Source organism: Pelophylax lessonae, assembly GCF_965119305.1.
Source record: "Pelophylax lessonae genome assembly, chromosome: 1".
NCBI classification, from domain to species: domain Eukaryota; kingdom Metazoa; phylum Chordata; class Amphibia; order Anura; family Ranidae; genus Pelophylax; species Pelophylax lessonae.
In genome coordinates, this window is record NC_138768.1 from 856,808,776 (window position 1) to 856,829,073 (window position 20,298).

The 20,298-nt window shown below is 41.2% G+C and overlaps 1 protein-coding gene across 1 annotated transcript; it reads left to right on the plus strand.

Moving 5' to 3' along the window:
• Positions 1-14,897: 14,897 nt before the first annotated feature.
• LOC309549921 (vomeronasal type-2 receptor 26-like) lies at positions 14,898-18,609 on the plus strand (the record flags this gene model as incomplete). The annotated part of the gene is made up of 2 exons (XM_082250408.1): positions 14,898-14,982; positions 17,702-18,609. The coding sequence occupies exon 2, from the start codon at positions 17,716-17,718 to the stop codon at positions 18,607-18,609; it is 894 nt and encodes a 297-aa protein (XP_082106534.1). The 5' UTR covers positions 14,898-14,982; positions 17,702-17,715.
• Positions 18,610-20,298: the final 1,689 nt, after the last annotated feature.

Genomic DNA, 20,298 nt, shown 5'->3' on the forward strand with positions numbered 1-20,298 from the left:
TATCCTGTGTATCCTGTCTATCTCAAGCTCAGCTGCTGAGAGAGATGGAACCAGCGCAGTAAAAAGGGTCTTGACCATTTTTTCTAAGTTTTGCGGCAGCACCGACTCAGGGACACCCCTCAGCTTCAAGTTGTTCCTGCGAGACCTGTCCTCCAGGTCCGCAACTTTGTCCTTCAACCAGGAGATGTCCTCAGAGTGGCTATTATGGGCAGCCACCAATGTGTTCAAAGATAGTGAGCACTTCTCCATGGAGGCCTCCACAGTATCCACCCGCTCCCCAAGATGGCGGACCTCGCGCCGCGTCTGGGACATTCCCTGCACCATGTCGGCGTGCAAGGAGGTCCACAGGGATCTCATCATGTCCTTCAACAGGGAAGCTGACACCTGCTGGTCTCCCTCTGGGAAGGCCGCAAAGGGATCGGCCATAGCTGCAGGCTGGGTCTGGGTTTGATCAGGAGTAGCAGACATGTCCATGTGTGCACCGCCGTAACTCTCAGGGGGAGAGGGGCCCCGGCGTGGTTTTTGTTTGGCAGGGCTAGTAAAAGTCGGGGATGGCGGGGTCGAGGAGCCCGAGGAGTTCCCGCTATCGGGATTTGCTACTTGCCTGAGCGGCAGAGATCCATCTCCTGGCAGGCTGCAGGATCGCTCACGCGGAGGCCGTTGTTGCTGAGGCGGGCCGGCGCCATGTTGCCTGGGACCGGCGGCGCTGGATATAAGAAATCCGTCCATCCGAGCAAACTTGTGGGCTCCCTTCTTGCCCTTCGCCATCCGGGACACCACCAGGAGGTATACAGAGGCGAGAGGGTCGTTCCGTGGGGTCAGTGTAGGCTGTAGTCTCGAGTGGCCGACGGAGCTGCAGGACTATGCGGCCATCTCCAGCGCCATACGCCACGCCCCCTTACATTTTTTTTTCTTGACAGGTACTCTTGTGGAGGGATCTGGGGGTCTAAGACCCCAAACCCCTCCCCTGCACTAAAAAGCATTCAAAACGCCAAGTTTGGCTGTTTTGAATGCTGTCATTTTTTTAATCTGGCGCCAGTACCCGGAAGTGGCATCACTTCCGGGTTTTTGCATCGAGACCCGATCAGAGCCGAATGCGGCTTTGATTGGGTCGTCGGCGGCCATGCAGGCTGGTTGCCCAGGTCTCCCGGTGGGACGGGAGACCCAGGTGAGCCGCGGAAGGCAGGGGACGTCCACTCCCGCTCCTTGTAATGACAGTCGAGTGGCTTCTCAGCTCGGTTGTCATTACAAGAGAGTCGACCCTCAGCTATGAACGCCAGTACCAGGGTGATGCCTCTAGCTGCCGGCATCACTCCGGTACATGCACTTTCCTGAAATATTGGCAATATCGGTAACCTCCGGGGCCGATTCCGATATATCAGGGAAAGTATATCGGCCCTTGATAGATCAGCTTTGCCGATAAACGGTCGATCCCTAATATAAAGTGTAACTTTTTCAGTCTTATGTTAATTATATCACAAAAAAATCAAAAAAAGTGATCAAATACCACCAAAAAGAAGCTCTATTTGTGTGAAAAAATGATATAACTTTTGTTTGGATACAGCGTTGCATGACCGCACAATCATTAGCAAAAAATTAGCTGGTTATGAAGGGGGTCAAATTTTCCAGAGCTGAAGTGGTTAATGGAGATTTCCCATAAATTACTTAGCTAAATCCCCCCCTGCTGATTGCTCCCATAGCAAGCCACTTGCTATGAGGGTACTCGTGTGTGCTTGCTCCCAAGCCAGCTCTGTGTGTCCATTGACACATAGAATGGGGCTTAGCTCTGCCCGCTGCTCCCTCCTCGCTGGCTGTAATTGACAGCAGGGGTGAGCCAATGGCTCCCACTGCTGTGTCTGAGCCAATGAGGAGGGAGAGAGCAGAGAGAGCAGCGGCTCTTTTGCACATTGCTGGATCTAGATCTGGCTCAGGTAAGTATTGGGGGGTGGGGAGCTGCACACCAGAAGGTTTTTTATCTATAAATTGCATTAAGGTTAAAACCTTCAGCCTTTAGAAACATTTTAATATACAATGATGCTTATTTTTTATTAATGAAATATCGTCTAAAAGACATAAGATAATGATTCTCTTTCACAGATCAGTTATGGAGCCACAGACCCTTCTCTTACAGACAGACGTCTTTATCCTCATGTTTTCCGAACAGTTCAGAATGATCATGTCCACTATTTGGCTGTAATTGAGCTGCTGAAACACTTTGGCTGGACTTGGGTTGGAATATTCACAACAAACGATGATGCTGGAGATAAAGAAAGAGATATTTTAACAAAGTACATGAGCAGCCATGGGATTTGTGTTGAGTTTACATATAAACTTGGAATAGAAACAATAAATGATGATACGTCATTCAAAGCCCTTGAAGACAATGCTGCTATTTTGAAAAACTCCACTTCTAAGGTTATTGTAGTATGTGGATCTTATGTCTACATCAATGCAGTTTTCTCTATCTATAACAGTTTTGTCTCTGATAAAACATTTATTTTTCCTCCTATTTGGGTTTCCAGATCTTCAGTACATCTAATACCAATAACTGCAATTAACGGGAGTTTAGCGGTGGAACTCTACCCCTTATTCCTTCCAGATAAAGAACATTTTTTTGATGGCATTGACAAGATGAATAGCACAAACAATTCACCAGGTTCCCAATATTTTTTGACTATAGCAAAGTGCTTGTCTGCAAACAGAGGAAAGAGCAAAATAGTATGTGAAACAACCAATAACCAAGGAGAAAAATATCCAAATATGGACAATTTTGTGAATCAAGGTGTCGCGCCACGAATATATTACGCAGTAGAAAACTTGGCTAAAGCTCTTCACAATATGCATCTACTCCCTAAAGGAAAAGCTGATGATAAACGACATCATAATTTTAAGCATCAGGTAGAGGTTACTTCATGCCTTCAATTTTAAAAAATATATTACATAACATAAATTACATAACTCTTTAAAAGGGTAGAGAATGTTCAGTTAGAAAGAACTTTAAATAAATACATAGTATTACCAATTCAAAATTAAAAGTTCTTTCTTAAGATTCCAGGCCCTTTCCCCCCAATCCTGCCCAATTTTCAGCACTCTCGCAATTTGATTGACAATTGCGCAGTCATGCAACACTGTACCCATATGAAAATTGTACTATTTTTTGAAACAGATAGAGCTTGCTAAGCAAACAAACAAAAAATGTTTTCTTAGTTTCTGTTATAAAATCATTAATTGTCTCTGTCTTACCCTTTTTGATTTACTTCTGCTTTACCCATAAGCAGTACTCATTTGACCTAAACCACAAACACACAAGATATAATTTTTCTTCTTTTTTTTTTTTAAGGAAATTTTATTAACACATTGCAAAGGTACATTCAATGAAAGTTAAGGACAGCAATTTTACAGAAAATATTAACTGTATAGAAAGCTGCAATTGAAACTCAATCAATTTTGAGCTTACAGTCAAAAACGAGCATGAACATGAGCCATGACATCACTTCCAGGTACGCGGCAGCGCCACATTCAAAGAAATGGAGACCCTGGTCAGACGGCAGCAGTGAAGGTAGGATTCCCGGGTCTCCTGGTGGGACGGGAGACCCGGGCGAGCCGCTGAAGGCGGTGGGAGGTGGGCCCCCCCCCACTCCTTGAAATGACAGCCGAGCAGCTTCTCAGCAGCATCGGTTGTCATTACAAGACAGCCAACCATCGGCTATGGACACCGGTACGGGGGTGATGCCTCTAGCTGCAGGCATCACCCCGGTACAAGCACTTTCCCTGAAATATTGACAATATTGGTAAATCAAAAGCCGATTCCGATATATCGGGGAAAGTGCAGATCGGCCCCTGATATATCGGTGTTGCCGATAATCGGTCGATCTCTACTGGGTGCCACTGCTATATTATGACCTGTATTGTTTGAATTCGTGATTCATTCTCCTACTATGCAAATATAAAAATAAAAAGAAAAATAAATAAAAAAAGGAATTTAAATAAATAAAACAAACCCTTTATTTAACGCATTAAAAGGGATAAAGCTGATAATTGTAAACACTTTCAGTTGGAAGGAAATGATTACAATAAATGCAGTTCCATAAAGAATTTAAGTTTATTGTGATAACTCCAGTTTGTTGATAGCCTGCAAGTTAGATTTGGGGATAAACAAGTGCAACGTTAATTAAACATAATATGTGCTACAATGAATGAACATAGACCGTAATACTATCCACCAACATATAAAGTGCAATGTGCCAAAAGTATGTGCAAAAAGTTCAAAATAAGTGCAAAAGTCAACAAAAAAGCAGCCAATGTGTGTCAAAAATAGTCCTGAAGTAGGTAGCTAAAGATGCAATCCCTCCCGATAACAGTGAAGGAAGGTAACCAATTTCAACTTAAGGAGACTGGGGTGGTGCATCCACCACCCAGGGAAGAGAATGAACACTCTTACCAGAATGAGTGGACTCGAATGTCAATGGCAGCGAGTCAGACAAATGTATAGATGGAAACATCAGAATGTTGTTCAAAGGGATAATCCTTGAAGGACTATTATCACAACTCCCCACCACGACCGATCCTTTTATTTGATCATAGGCTCCAACATTCATTAAAGACAAGCAGTCTCTAACTTTTTTTATTTAAAAGGTAGAAAACTTACATCAACTCTGAAGCAACGAGCATATCAGTAAAACATCTTCACAGCTGTGATCACATAGGGAAAAAAGGCACCATGACATGGAACAGGCTCAATCCAACCTGATGCGTTTCGTCCACATAAACATCCACATCATCCACATCAGGACGGATTGCATCTTTAGCTGCCTACTCCTGGACTATTTTGACACACATGGCTGTGGATTTTTGCACTTATTTTGGACTTTTTGCACATACTTTTGGCACATTGCACTTTATATGTTAGTGGATTATATTACAGTCTATGTTCATTCATTTGAGCAAATATTATGTTTTTTTTTAGCGCTGCACTTGTTTATCCTCTAATTGTTGCACAATACTCTGTTAGATTGTGGTGCTAGCAGCTGTTTTGTATTATGCTATTAGCGCAAAAATTTCATATTTTTTTTTACGTTTGTGAGTTAACTTTACAAGATAAGTTGCACCAGTGTTGCCAACCGTTAGTATTTTTACTGGCAGCCAGTAAAAAACGGGCACTTTTCTCCTGCCAGAAAATGCAAGTGACAGAAAAAGAAAGCCATAAAATATATGGATGTGATGACTAAGCGTGTTGTGTGAGGTCATGGGGCAACAGAGCTGAGCAGAGTGGCCAGAGGAGGTCTGTGGGACAGGAGCAAGGCAAGCCAGGAGTGGGACTGTCAGTGCTGATTGGACTGTAGAGGACTGAAGGGCCCACCTGGAGTGGAGAGAGACTGTCACTGTGACTCAGGAGGGGACATGTCATCTCGGTGAGGTGTCATCATCATATATGCCGTTGCACACTGCTATCTGTGTCATTGCAAGAGTCATGTTTGACTGTGTGTACCTGTCCATTTTAATTTCTTGCCCTTCTGAGTCCTGTTACTCAGCTACTTACTTACTATATTAAAAATAACATTAAAAATATGTTTTTAATATCTACCTTAAATCACATTGCTAATTACGAATTGTATTTGTTTTTAGCCTAAAAACCGATATTTGCACTTGATACTGTAATTGCATAACTTTCAGAAATGCCAGTAAAAACCTGGCTGTGCCAGTAAATTTTGGATGTCGTGTCAGTAAATTTCAATTTGGTAGGTTGGCAACACTGAATTGCCCTTAGCAATTGAATTTTCCCCAGAGCTTAGTGAATGTGGTGGAATGTCAATTTGCAAAGAATATCTAATTACGTGAAAGGGAAAGAAAACATTTGCAAATGGCTGGATGATGGAAGTCAGCAGAGTTTCAACCTTTCGGCTAATCTCTGTGGAAAATTCCTTTGCAAATGTAACAGTCTATTTTCTTTTAGTAAATAAAATCCTATAATAGAATAAAAACTCCAAATATTGTGCTAGGATAATGATGTGCAAAATAAATCCTTCTTCAGAAAATGACACCTCTGAGAGAGGATATAAGAAAAGATATAAAACATATAATTACCAGTCCCAAGCAGCTAGCATAAAATCGGTGACGGATGAAGAGCAATTCAATTAAAACAAAACAGCAGCGCTAAGACAAAAAGTCCAAAGTCCTCCAGTGAAGTAAGACAAACATATGTGATGGAAAAGAAGATGGATCCACTGCCAAGGGGAAGAAACACACCGTCTCTTACCAGATTCAAATGACTACTGAGTTTAGCAGCAGTCAAAAACACTTGTATGATCAACTGATCACTAGGTTCAGGTTTTCCCCATGAATTCAAGGAACCTGGACCTGGATCAGTTGATCATACAAGCATTTTTGACTGCTGCTAAACTCAGTAGTCATTTGAATCTGGTAAGAGACAGTGTGTTTGTTCCCCTTGGTGGTGGATCCATCTTCTTTTTCATCACATATGTTTGTCTTACTTCACTGGAGGACTTTGGACTTTTTTTCTGAGCGCTGCTGTTTTGTTTTAACCACTTCCGGACTGCTCACGTTGCTGCTACTGCAGCAAAGTGGCAGCCCTGCGTAGGTCTACGTCGCTGGATTCCTCCCTGTCTCGGTGGCGCATGCGCGCCGCCGCAGTCTCGCTCCCGCTGTGTTTAGACACAGCGGGAGTCGGGCCGGAGGGGGAGAGACAGCTATCACCCGTCTCTCTTCCCCGATCATCGGGGAAAGAGTGAGAAGATCCGCCTGCTTGTGTAAACAAAGCAGGCGGATCTTCTCTGTGACACACAGGGAGAGGTCACAGGATTCAGCATAGCTGAACCTGCGATCTCTGTCTCTGTCACAGACCCCCCCCACCACACATGTCAGTAAGAATGAGGCACACAGTTAACCCCTTGATCACCAACCGTCTTAACTCCTTCCCTGCCAGTATCATATTACAGTAACAGTGCATATTTTTAGCACTGATTACTATAGTAATGTCACTAGTCCCCCCAAAAGTGTCAAAAATGTCAGTTAGGGGTCCGATCTGTCTACCGCAATGTCACAGTCCCGCAAAAAATCGCAGATTGACGCCATCACTATTAAAAAAATTAAAAAACAATAAAAATGACAAATCTTTGCCGTAGTTAGTAACTTTTGCGCAAACCAAACATCAAAATACGCTTATTGCGCTTTTGTTTACCAAAAATATGTAGCAGAAAACAAATTGGCCTAAAATGTTAAAAAATTTTGATTTGTAAATTTTCTTTTTGGGGAATGTTATCTATCAGAATGTAAAAAATATTGTTTTTTTTTCCAAAACTGTCGCTCTTTTTTTCAAAAATTAAAAATCGCACAGGTGATCAAATACCACCAAAAGAAAGCTCTATTTGTGGGGGGGAAAAAAGGATGTCAATTTTATTTGGGTACAGCGTCGCACGACCGCGCAATTGTCCGTTAAAGTAAGGCAGTGCTAAATCGCAAAATATGGCCTGGTCAGGAAGTGGGTAAAATCTTCCAGTCTTAAAGTAGTTAAAAATACGCTCATTGAGAATTTTTTTGTCAAAGACATGTAGCTAAATACATTTTGGCCTAAATAAATGACAAAAATTGAATATATTGGATATTTTTTAACTGTCAAAGCAGAAAATGTGAATTTTTCGCAAAGTTTTTGCTCTTTTCTTATTAATATCGCAAAAAATAAAAAGCGCAGAGGTGATCAAATACCACCAAAAGAAAGCTCTGTTTGTGGGAAAATAAGGACGTAAATTTTGTTTGGGTACAGCATTGCATGACCGCGATATTGTCAGTTAAAATCACGCAGTGCCAAGTTGAAATAAGTGGCCTGGTCATTAAGCAGGAAAATCCTCCGGTCTTAAAGTTGTTAATTGAAATCAAATCCTATGTCTCCTAATGGCAGAAAGCAGGAAAGAAATAAAAAAATTATGCAATCTCTCATCACTAGACACAATTCTTCTATTTGCTAAGCATGAAACATATACTGCAAATAAAAAGAGCAAAAAAATTTTGAAAGAAGTGAATTTTCTGACTTACACACCTTGTGTGTTCTAATTTTATTTTCTGTATATTTCTTATGAGTCGAGTGTCTTGCAATAAAACTGAAGGATGTGGTTGATACAGCTTGTATCCTGTCAGGGGAGTCAGAAAATGTCTGGATCCTCTGAAAATGATTTGTTTCTTCTCGTGGATTCTACTATACCAGCATGCATTATTTTATCTTTCTATATTTATTTTCAAGCTAAATTGTCTGCTAAAAGAAATTAAATATTCCTTTGATTCGGCTGAGCCAGTGCCATTCTTTAATGAATACGGAGAATTTGTTTATCACTACAGAATAACTAACTGGATACTGGGAAAAGATGGTACTGCAGTTTATAATGAAGTGGGAAACTTTACACCCTGGGCTCCAGAAGGTCAGAAGCTTCATGTCAACCTTAAAGCCATAACATGGAAATTTACTAATAAGGTGGGACTATGATATACGTTTAAATATTAAAGATAAAATTGATGGAAATTGAAAGAATGCAAAAAAAGCTAAAAAGCAGACCAGAGTATCCTTCCATTTTATAGAACTTTTCTAATCAGAGATCATAACTTACATCAAAATCTATTTGCCAACAGGCTGTAAACTGCGGAGCTTACATTTAAAAAAAATCAAAACGTAGATGATGCACTCAAATAACCTTATATCTCACCCACTTGAACTAAAATATAACTTTCTTATAAAAATACTCAAAAAAAAAATTTGGCTTAAATTTCCAAAAAATTATTAGAAAGGAGAGCTCACTTAGTTCCGACAGATGCAGTCTCTGAAAGAAGTATTTGAACCCTACAATGAGCTCACTCTTACTTTCATAGGTTGCACCTCAATAAATGTAATGCTTAATCTAAAGAATGATAACATAAAAGTGCTTCAAAAATCCACAACCCTAAAACCCACCATGCAACCCACCATGCTTCACCTCAAAAACCGAGGCTTCATCAGGAGTGACTTGTGCAGAAAAACGACATAACAAGCGAATGGCAAAAATGCCACACGGCACATAGCCGCCACTTGTCTTTGTTGCCCATGGACGTACATGTGTGGTGTATGGGCATTAAAAATAAAACATAAGCATGACATAGATAGCAACAGGTTTTAAAAAGTTTTCTTGATATCATCCATTTACACCAGTATAATCTACGTAGGTTTAAAGTGTATAACCAGGCATTGCCCACATTTGCCCCCAAACCTCCCTCTAATCCAATAAATTATGTAAACAAGAAAGTAGAGTTGTACTAGAAATATTACTATATATATATATATATATATATATATATATATATATATATATATATATATATATATATATATAGAATATATGTGTGTAATTTCCCCTGGAGTGGGATTTTTAAGGCACAGAAGAACAAAGGATTGTTAACAAGAAATTGAAAAAAATATTTTAATTTTTTTAGCGTAAAAAATATACATGATGGCCGTTAAAAACATAAGCAAGCACAGAGTATATGCATAGTGTCAGAACCAACCACACAATCCAAAGTCGATACCCGACGCATTTCGAAGTCACTGCTTCTTCATCAGGGGTGACTTTGGGTGGTTTTCTGTTGATATTAAATACCAACAGAAAACCACCCAAAGTCACCCCTGATGAAGAAGCAGTGACTTCTAAATGCGTCGGGTATCGACTTTGGATTGTGTGGTTGGTTCTGACACTATGCATATACTCTGTGCTTGCTTATGTTTTTAACGCCCATTATGTATATTTTGTACGCTAATAAAAATTCAAATATTTTTTCAATTTTTTGTTAACAATCCTTTGTTCTTCTGTGCCTTAAAAATCCCACTCCAGGGGAAATTACACACATTTGCTCATCATTCAGGGATGTGGCACATTTTATAGAAAACCTTGCCAAGAGCACACATTGGTATGTATTGAATATAGGGCACACAGAATAGCATAAAGACTGCAAAAGTTGCAATATGAAGTCCCATAGAAATTTTGAACTCAAAGAAATTGAGTCAAAACAGATAGGCCATAAAAGTTCCACACAACCCAACACCACCACCGTGTTCAGCAAATCACCAAAGATATCGCCACCCTCTGTGAAAACAAATGACCTCTTACCAAAAATACGGGACCTCTTATTATAGGAGACCAGTAGCACCTTTGGCTGTTTGCCCTGCCAGGGCTTGGAATGAGGTTCCTGTGGGTTTATGCTACACCATAAGGATCAGGCATCTGATTTGGGTATCCTTATATTCAGCAGTTCTGACCCCGCACAGCAGCACACCTCTAGATTATGTCCCAGCAATATGTTCTTTTTACTTTCTTACTGTAGCAAGAAGCTAGTTTTAGTAATCCATGTGACATCATTGCCAAGCTTATTTAAGGTGTCCTGCAGGAGCAGCTACTGGGAGGTCAGTTTCCAGTGATATAGACAAACCTCCAGAACTAAATCTCCCAAGAGCCCTTTCCCTATATACAGTATGTGGGGAAACTCTTGGAAGTTGAGGCTACAGAATTTACTATGAAATTAATTCATGTACGCATGTAGAAAGGGATTTTTCTGTCCTATAGTGGGCAATCATGTACCAAGAAAAAGACTTTTATGCTCAGTTTATATGTGTGGCAATAATGTTGCAACTCTAAAAAACATTCAGCTTCTTCACTGCCCGTTTGAACCCTATAAATGCCACTCCGATGCACCACAACAGTGCACAATGCACATTCCAATTCACTCAAATGGGTTCCATTTGGTGGGGTTACTTCCTGCCGAACATGACAGGAGCAAGTGTTTTCCATTAGCATGAAGCAAAGCATCACGGCCATGGCATGTGAACACCCAGATCATGGGCATCTGCAGGTAGGGGCAAGGGGGGGCAAATGCCCCCCCCCCCCCCCCCTGGAATATCAACTTCCCTTTTGAAGTGGTTGTTAAGCCACTTTATACCATCCTGTCTGGTCTGTTTAATAATCCTGTGTGTCTGTGTATGTGTCTTAAAAAAATAAGCCGTTCTTTACCAGTTTTCAGAGGGCCGAGCGCCGCTCGCATGACCCGTTGGCTCTCTCCTCTCCCCATTTGACAGCTGCCTGCAGCGGGCAGGACCGAGGCATCCTCACTGATGTCAGTCGGGAGGGGTGGGAGAGAGGAGCAGGGAGGCGGCGGGTCACGTGAGCGATGAGTGGCGCTCTGAAAACTTGTAAAGAACAGCTTTTTTTTATAAAACAAACACAGACACAGGGGCACACAGGATTATTAAATAGACTGTAGACAGGATATGAAACTTTAAATGAAACTACAGCAGCAGGAGGGGAGGGGGGGTCAGGCACTGACACAGGAGCAGACAGACAGGGAGAGAAGGGGGAGAGAGGACAGAGAAGGACAGGTGAGCTGCGGATGATGGAGGCACGTAAACTGATCACAGTGTCAGGGCTCAGCAGCCATGGTATACCGTGGTCAGTTTACAGAGGGGAGGACATAGCCAGGCAGGATCAGCCAGACATTTTAGGTGATAGAAGGGGCCAAATTACACAGCAAAGCACTGTGCTGTATAACATGCATTAAGGGAACCGGATCCATTTTTTTTTAGGTTAACAAATGCTTTAAAAATAAATGCTGCTGTTTGCTCTTTAAAAATAAAATAAATAAATATAATGACTAAGCCCCACCCCTTCATGACGTTGTTGAAAAGGGGCGGAGCATGGGTGACCTTAAAATTATGCCCCCCCCGAAAAAAGTTCTGCGGACGCCCATGCCCATCTGCTGCCTTTGCAGCAGATGAGGGCATTAAAACGTGCCTCATCTGTGTGTTTTTAATGTCCCTAATTGTTTGTCTAAATGAGCACTTATGGAAGCATTTTGATTCTCCATTATTGTCAGTCAGAGTTTCTTTTTGTCATACCCCCTTCATCAGAATCCACTTTAAGGCCTTATATACACTGCAATCCTCGTGTTCAGTGTGCAGTTTTGCATGCTTTTTTTCATGTATTTGTAACACATTTACAGTGCAATTCCAGCATGTGATACATTTTTTTAGAATTATATATATATATATATATATATATATATATATATATATATATATATATATTTATTTTTTGCTGAGTTTAACTTGTATCATGTTCATGTGCATTCCTATATGCTAAATTGTAGAAGAATGCAGCATGTTGTGCTTTTTTAAAGGCACATAAAAGCACTGTAATGGTGATGAAATACTTTTCTTGGTATGCATTCCTACTGAATGTAAAAATGTGTTTAAATGCATCTGGTGTATATCAACCCTAAGGCTCCGTTCACATGTCAGCGTATGGATCGTGGGCGGAACCGCCGCGGTTCCGCCCGCGATCCGGAGATTATTGCAAATCGCGGGACGCCTGTGTGTTGCCCGTTGATTTGCAATAGCCCCCCAAACGCTGAGCGATGTTGCCGCGATTTCCGCCTGCCGAATCGCGCTAACATTGCGCAAAAAAAATCACGGGACGCAATACGCTCCAAAGAAGCTCTTGTACTTTTTTTGGGCGTAATGCGTCCCGCAATTTTTTTTTGCACGATGTTACCGCGATTCGGCAGGCGGAAATCGCGGCAACATCGCTCAGCATTTGGGGGGCTATTGCAAATCAACGGGCAACGCACAGGCGTCCCGTGATTTGCAATCATCTCCGGATCGCGGGCGGAACCGCGACGGTTTTCTGCCCGCGATCCATACGCTGACATGTGAACGGAGCCTAAATGGCCGTCTGAATTTCTAAATTAAAAACAATCTAATTACATAAAATAAGCAAGCCACTGTTAGCTAAATATCTTATATTCCATGTAATAATATTTGTTTGGAAAACATTTATGATAAATAAACTTGGAAGTCTCATTCAATACCCACAATCTCATAATGTAAAGACTGAGTTTAGTCAAAATAAAAAAAAAAAAAAATCAGCACAGGGGACATGACTTTCCATTATTCCGATGTGCTCCTTGTACTGCTGACTCCTGGATTTCTTGATATCTTCATTCACCGATCCTACCCTAACTCTATTGCTATAATCTTCTGGAGTAGCTGGAGTTGATAGAACTGAGGAAGCTATCACAAGCTCTCATCAAGAGTATCTGACTATGACTGCCGTTTCCACTCAGCTCCTTTACTCATAGAAGGCGTACTACAGCTTCTGTGAAAAAAATGTGATCATGATGGATGGAGGGGGGGGAACAAACAATCACCCACCTGTCCTCCATTCATAGATTACATTTTTTACATATGTAGTACTGGTCTGCAGGGGCTGCGGCTTTTATCTGGTTTCCCCCCAAACATTATAGAGACCACTATCTGCCCAAGCAACAGTCCATTCACTCTGGCTCCAATAAACAGTCCAGGGGTTGTCTTTTGTGATTTATTGCTTGTAACAGGAGATGAGAGAGGGGGGTTTGGACATGGGATATTCCAAAATGGTTAGTAATTATCTGTGAAACGAAAATGTTCTCCTTAGGTAATTATGAATATTGGACAGTCTAAGGTCTCACAGCTGTAGACCATGAAGTATGTTACTTTGGCATCTGATTACCCTGCACCATTGCACAGCTATCCATACCCAGTGCAATCTCCAGAACACTGCACAATAACAGGGAAACACTGCTCTAGGCTCACACTCTAGAATCCTGATGGGACAGAGGAATGGCCTGCACTCTGAGATGCAATGAAAGCTGTCTCAGTCCAAGCTACCTCTGGCCCTTATATCCCAGAAGCACACAGTCACAAGAAATCCCCTCAAATCCCCAGGACAGTTGTCACCTTACAGCTTCCTCCAGACACAACCCAGTGAGTAAGACAGCCGTTCTCTAAACCAGATCCCTTTGGTGACATCCTGCAGTCAGTTCCACAACACTTCCAGGCCCCAGCTCTGCCTCCACTGAGACCTCACAGAACAGCAACACAGTCCAGAGGCTGTCTCAGAGACAATAGCTTGCTCGGGAAAGAACCTAACTTCAGGGCTTCAGACTATTTATCAGCTTCCTGGTCAACATCTGGACAAACCTAACCAGGGATTGGCTAGGCCCTGATCAATATTCAGGCTGGGTATTTGAATTCTTACTCCCTAAGCTTTAGAAACATCTTCTAAAGGCAGGGGGAAGCAATCAAACTCCCAGCATGTACAACTCAGAACATACCAGACTAAACAATTACTGCTCCGTGGATTACAAAAGGAGCCAAATACTTAATTTACCTAGCATTCTGCACTAGGTGAGTGCTACACAAAGAAGCTGTAGTTATAGCTTCTTTGAATGGAGATGCTGGGTGGAAAGGGAAGGCATAGTCGGGCCCTCTATTAACCCTTCACCACTGTAATCTTCCAGTGGAGGGATCAGAGGATGAAGATTTTTTTAAGGAGATAGAAGCACAAAGAACACATTAGATTATTGGTAATTCATGTCCCTTGTGCTATTTTTTTTCTTTACTAAGCCTACATTAATTTACTGTAGAGGACATTCATTGCAAACGAGGAAACCACAAATAATGTAAATTTAGAACAAAAAATAGACTTTTAGGGATAATTTATTTGAAATGTTGTCTTAGGCTCATTTTCCTGCATTCCATGTGTCCCTTTTAAGCACCCAATCAGATTTGTCTAAAAGAAACACTATCACCTTGCCCATTCAGGACAAAGTTATAGTGTCTCTGAAAAATGCACACAACCCCATGTATTCACCTTACTATTGATCCTTTGGAGCTTCTATCTCCATTGCAGCTGGCAACACTGTCCAGTGCCTCTGAGGGTGGGAGAGCACATGGGCATCTCCCTGGTGATAGTGATCAGGCCCAGCAGCCAATCAGATTTCCATTTTTCCTTCAGGTTCCGGTATCTCGATGCTCAGGACCTTGTTTGCCTGGTAACAGAAAGAAGTTTGGAACTTCAATTCATAAATGTTGCTATGAGTGTATCCCATGTCCAGAAGGAGAGATATCCAATATTTCTGGTAGAGTGCATATTTGCTGTTGACTTGTGTGGATTGTAAATAGTGATGTGCAATTCCTTTGGACATGCTCTGCCATGTCCTAGTTAACTCTAAACACAAAATCCACTATACTGGTTGAACTGCCTATTAGATTTTCATACAGAAAAACTCTGCTTATGCTACACTTAAACCCCAAACAGCCCCTAACAGCCGTACCTGAGTTCTCCTGAACAGCAGAACACATTACCTTATGTTATGTAGATAATGAGAGGTAAGGTGTTCCATAGTTCAGAAGCAGAATTTGACAGGGCTGATTTCAGAGCTGCAGAGGTCCACTGTACCACTGCCTGAATGCACTCCTCCACTGACTGTATTAACACCACATGTTTCTCTTCTGACTCCTTTTGTATTGGTGCACACAGCAAACTTCAATACTTCCATGCTGCTCCACCTATACATACTATCACTGCAACCACAAACTGCTCCATTGACCCCCTGCTCACTTCTGCAAATACTGCTGCTCACATAGCAACACACTGTGGGGCTGATTTACTAAAGGCAAACAGACACTTTTCACCTGTGCATGTTGATGGGGGGAAAGGCCTTTTCCCCACAACCCTGGGCGGTGGTTGTGGGGGTCTGCGGGCAGAGGGCTTATTGGAATCTGGAAGGAAGCCCACTTTTTACAAGGGAGCACACAGATCCCGCCCCCATGTGAATGAGTATCGCCCAAAAAAGAAAAAAACGTGTAGTGTAAAAAAACAAGAGCCAGTTTTAGACAAGTCCTGTATTAAAAAATAAAAAAAACAATGTCCTCCCCCATGTGACGTCACTGACCCAGCATGCACTGATTAGTGATGTCATATGATGGCCGTTCCACCATGTGATGTCGCCAGGTGGCTCTGCCCCTTATCTATTTAAGAACTGTCGGTTGGCAAGGCAGACAGATGGCAGTTAGCCTTCATTGAGGGCGGAGCTTTTATCTTTTTTTGGGTCTGACGGTGCGGTGGGCATCGTGATTGACGATGGATCTACATCGAGGGATATTTTTTTTATTTTGGAATTGCCAAAAACTGTGTGTGTTTTTATTTCTTTTTGACACTTTTTTGGTGAATGGGTACCCTATACTCATTCACATGGGGGGGGGGGAGCAGGGGGCCCCTTTGTTAAAGGGAACTTTCAGATTCCGATAAGCCCCCTGCCCACAGACCCCCACAACCACAGCCCAGGGTTGTAGGAAAGAGGCCCTGGTCCCCATCATGGGGACAAAGGGCTTTTGGCTGGGGTGGCAGAGCCCCCTTACCCCAAAGCACCCCCCATGTTGAGGGCATGTGGCCTGGTATGATTCAGGGGGGGTGCTCAATTGCCCCCCTCTCCTGATCTGCCGGTCTGCATGCTTAATAAGGGTCTGGTATTGATTTTGGGAGGGGGCCCACACCATTTTTTTTTTTTGGCATGGGGTTTGCCTTAAAATCCATACCAGACCCAAAGTGGTCACCACCGTTTTTTTTAATCATCTTTGTATTGCTGGTAGTGGCTTACAGCCAGGAAAATCAATTTAAATGTATTTTTTTTTTCTTTATAAATGTCAATTTTTCTGCAGCAGTTTCTATACATGGTACAGATGCACTACTTTTTAGGTAGACTAAGGGGAACCCACAGGCACTATATTTAAAGGAATTGTTTCATTTTTATTGTTTAACTTTAAGCATCATTAAAATCACTGCTCCTGTAAAAACAACCTTTTTTAAAAAAAAAAAATTGCATTGATGCATGTCCCCCAGCGCAGTATCCAGGCTCCCGTACCCTTTTTATGGCCAATAACTTGCATATAGGCCTTCAAAATGGGGATTTTTTAAGTCCCATAGATTTTAATAGAGTTTACCGCTCGGGTCTAAACTTTTTACATGTTCGGGAGTTCTGGAGCGAACAGAACTGGGAGGTGTTCGGCCCATCACTAATTGTTTGTTATATGAGTATCTTCTATGATTGTCAGCTCTATCTAGTGGCCATAATAAAATATATTCCTAGAAATGCCTTAATCGAGAAAAAAAAATACATTATGGGCACTGGATGGAGCTGACAATCATAGGAGATAATCATATTACAAACAATTCAGCATCCTTAGATGCTTTTTATCACAAAATGCTGCTCATAGTCTATAGTTATATCACTATAAACTTTCATAAAAAATTGGTGTTTCTCCCTATTTAGTAAACAGACCCAATTTTGCTGAAAAAAGTTGTTTTTATGGAAATCATGCAGGCTTTTTTTTTTTACCAGACATCATTTTTGTGTGAATCAACACAGTGTGAGATACATTCTAAACTCTGTATAGAGTATTCTGTACATTAATTTTATTTTGTATGCATTAAATACTGCAGCCAACATCCTTAATATCACATTAACCCTTTTGCCACATAATCACATTTCTAAGACCTTGATAAGAAACTAGCATGCCTATGTACAGCTTACAATTGTAATATCAATGTGATGCCTAAGTAAAAATGGTTATAAAAAACTCACAAAAGTGCTGAACAGACAGAACAGTTATTTGGAAAGGTGCTGAGTGTATCTTTTTGTATTAATTCCCTACTGCAGTAGTTATTATTAGCCTGGAATCACTGATCAATATTAGTATTGGAGTCGCCTATCCATAAAATGTCTAAGGCAATAGCCTGTTTGTTCCCCAAATACTTTAATAAATATGTCCATCTCGTGTCTTTTTCAATACCTGCAGACAGTGAAAACTGCATGAAATGTCCTGATGATGAATGGCCAAATGAGAAGAAGGATCGGTGTGTTCCAAAACTGGTGGAATTTCTCTCTTATACCGATGATCCAATTTCTGCAGTATTTTCATCTGTTTCCATACTTTTTTGCCTTCTAGCTTGTTTAATATTGGGAATATTTATACATTACCAAGACACACCTATTGTTAAAGCTAATAACAGGAACCTGAGCTATCTTCTCCTGGTCTCCATAATGCTGAGCTTTCTCTGTGTCTTCTTGTTCCTCGGCCATCCAGCAGATGTAACTTGCATGTTGCGTGTAACCTCTTTTGGTGTCATCTTCTCAGTTGCTGTCTCTTCTCTACTTGCCAAAAGTATCATGGTGTATATTGCATTTAAGGCCACCAAACCTGGGAGTTCCTGGAGGAAATGGATGGGAGCCAGATTGCCCAATTCTATAATGTCTGTGTGTTCCCTGGTTCAAGTAATAATATGCGTGACTTGGTTATCAATTTCTCCTCCCTTCCAGGACCAAGACTTTTACGCTTATCAGGGAAAGATCATCATTCAGTGTAATGAGGGTTCAGTTATCGGCTTCTACTCTGTCCTGGGATATATGGGGCTTCTGGCAGCTGTGAGTTTCATTATAGCTTTTGTAGCCAGGGCATTACCGGACAGTTTTAATGAGGCCAAGTACATCACCTTCAGCATGCTGGTGTTCTGCAGTGTCTGGATTGCCATGATCCCGGCCTATCTGAGCACTAAAGGGAAAGATATGGTAGCTGTGGAGATTTTTGCCATAATTGCATCAAGTATTGGACTTCTCGCTTGTATATTTTTCCCAAAATGTTATATTATTCTATTTAGACCTGACTTGAATACAAAAATAGGTTTGCTTGGAAATAGAACTAAATGAGTTTATTATTTACTGAAAACAAAATAAAATAAACGCAATTTGTCAGTAAACTGTATAAGGATATTATTGACACTTAAAGTAGTTGTGAACCTTAACAATGGAATCTGAGCAAAGCACATACATCTGTAATGTTTACTTAACTCTCACCTAAGCTCTAAGCGCTGTTTCTCTCTGTTATCAGCATGAGTCACTTCTGGAAAGCTTTCCCCACACATGGGATAAATTTGTGTTGGGGAGGGAGCTCAGAACAGAGCTTGTCTATTCAGAACACAGTTCTTATGCTGTGTGGAGGGGGTGCTTGTTCCTTTCCTCCAATGAGCTCTCACACACTGTAACTGCATCCTCTTCACCTCCTCTGCTGTGCTCCTGACAGATGAAGAATTAATTTTAACACTTTTCTGCCCTTTTGAAGGGGTGTAGAGAAGAGAAGACTGCAGATAAACAAGGAAAACCTATTTAGTAGGATTTGTTTCATGTCTGTGTATCATCTGAGGTTTTTCACTCCACTGGGTATATGTGAGGGTTTACAACAACTTTAAGAAAATATAGTCTGTGTTCCTTGCTTGCCTGATAATGGAAAAAGTTTGGATTTTCAATTTATAAATATTGCTATGTCCCATGCCCAGAAGGGACGATACTTGAAGCATATGGTAGAGATTATATTTGCTGTTGATTCATATAGTAGTAACAAGTGACGAGTAGGGATGATATTCAGAGTCCCCTATGAGTTGAGGGTAAATTGCCTGGTTTTGCGATTCTGCCTAATTTTAAATTTATACCCTAAAATTCACTTCCAAACCACATTGGACTACATAATGTTTGAACCAGGTCAGATCAGTCTCCAATAGTGAATTACCAAAAAAATGGATAATTCATCCCTCTCACAATTAAAAGGGTGAGCTCACAGTGGTTAAAAAAGTTAGCACTTCTGCCATGCAGTGTTGTAGTCATTGATTTAAGTCTGGTCAGAGCACTATTTACATGGAGTTTGCATATTATCCTTGTACTTGTGTTGGTATTTCTTGGGTACTCTGGTTTCCTCCCATACTCCAAAGGCATGCTAATAGTTTAATTGATCTCTGTCTAAATCTGGCCCCAGGATGATATTCTACTGAGATGAGATGCCTCATAGTCTGTCCCAATAATAGATAAAATAGTTTAATCAGAAATATTACCTTATTAGATGATATTCTTATCATATTTTTGATACTGACTCCTCACTGAAGGAAGTAACAACTATTGTTTCGGAATTTAGCATATACTCTGGTTTGACCATCAGCTGGTCAATATCAGCAGTGGTACAGCTCGATGGGAGGGTGAATCTGCTCTTGCCATATTTTTGTCCAGTGCCAGTTGTCTCCTCAATCAAATATTTAGTGATTGTGATCTCTTCAAATATAAATGAACATATCACCATTGATTAATAGATTTCAGGGCAAAGTTAAATTGTGGCAAATGCTATGGTTCTCTTTGATTGGTAGGGCCAGCTTGGTCAAAATGATACTCATGCCCCAACTCTTGTATTTTCTACATAATACCCCTGTGGTTCTACCTCTTAAAATATTTTGTACTCTCGATTTGATGTTCCAGTCGCTACTATGGAAAAATGGCGCCTCCAAGTGTCCTACTCGAGCAATTGCAATGCCCAAAGACTAATGGGGTTGTTGCCTTTCAAAACCCATGGCAATA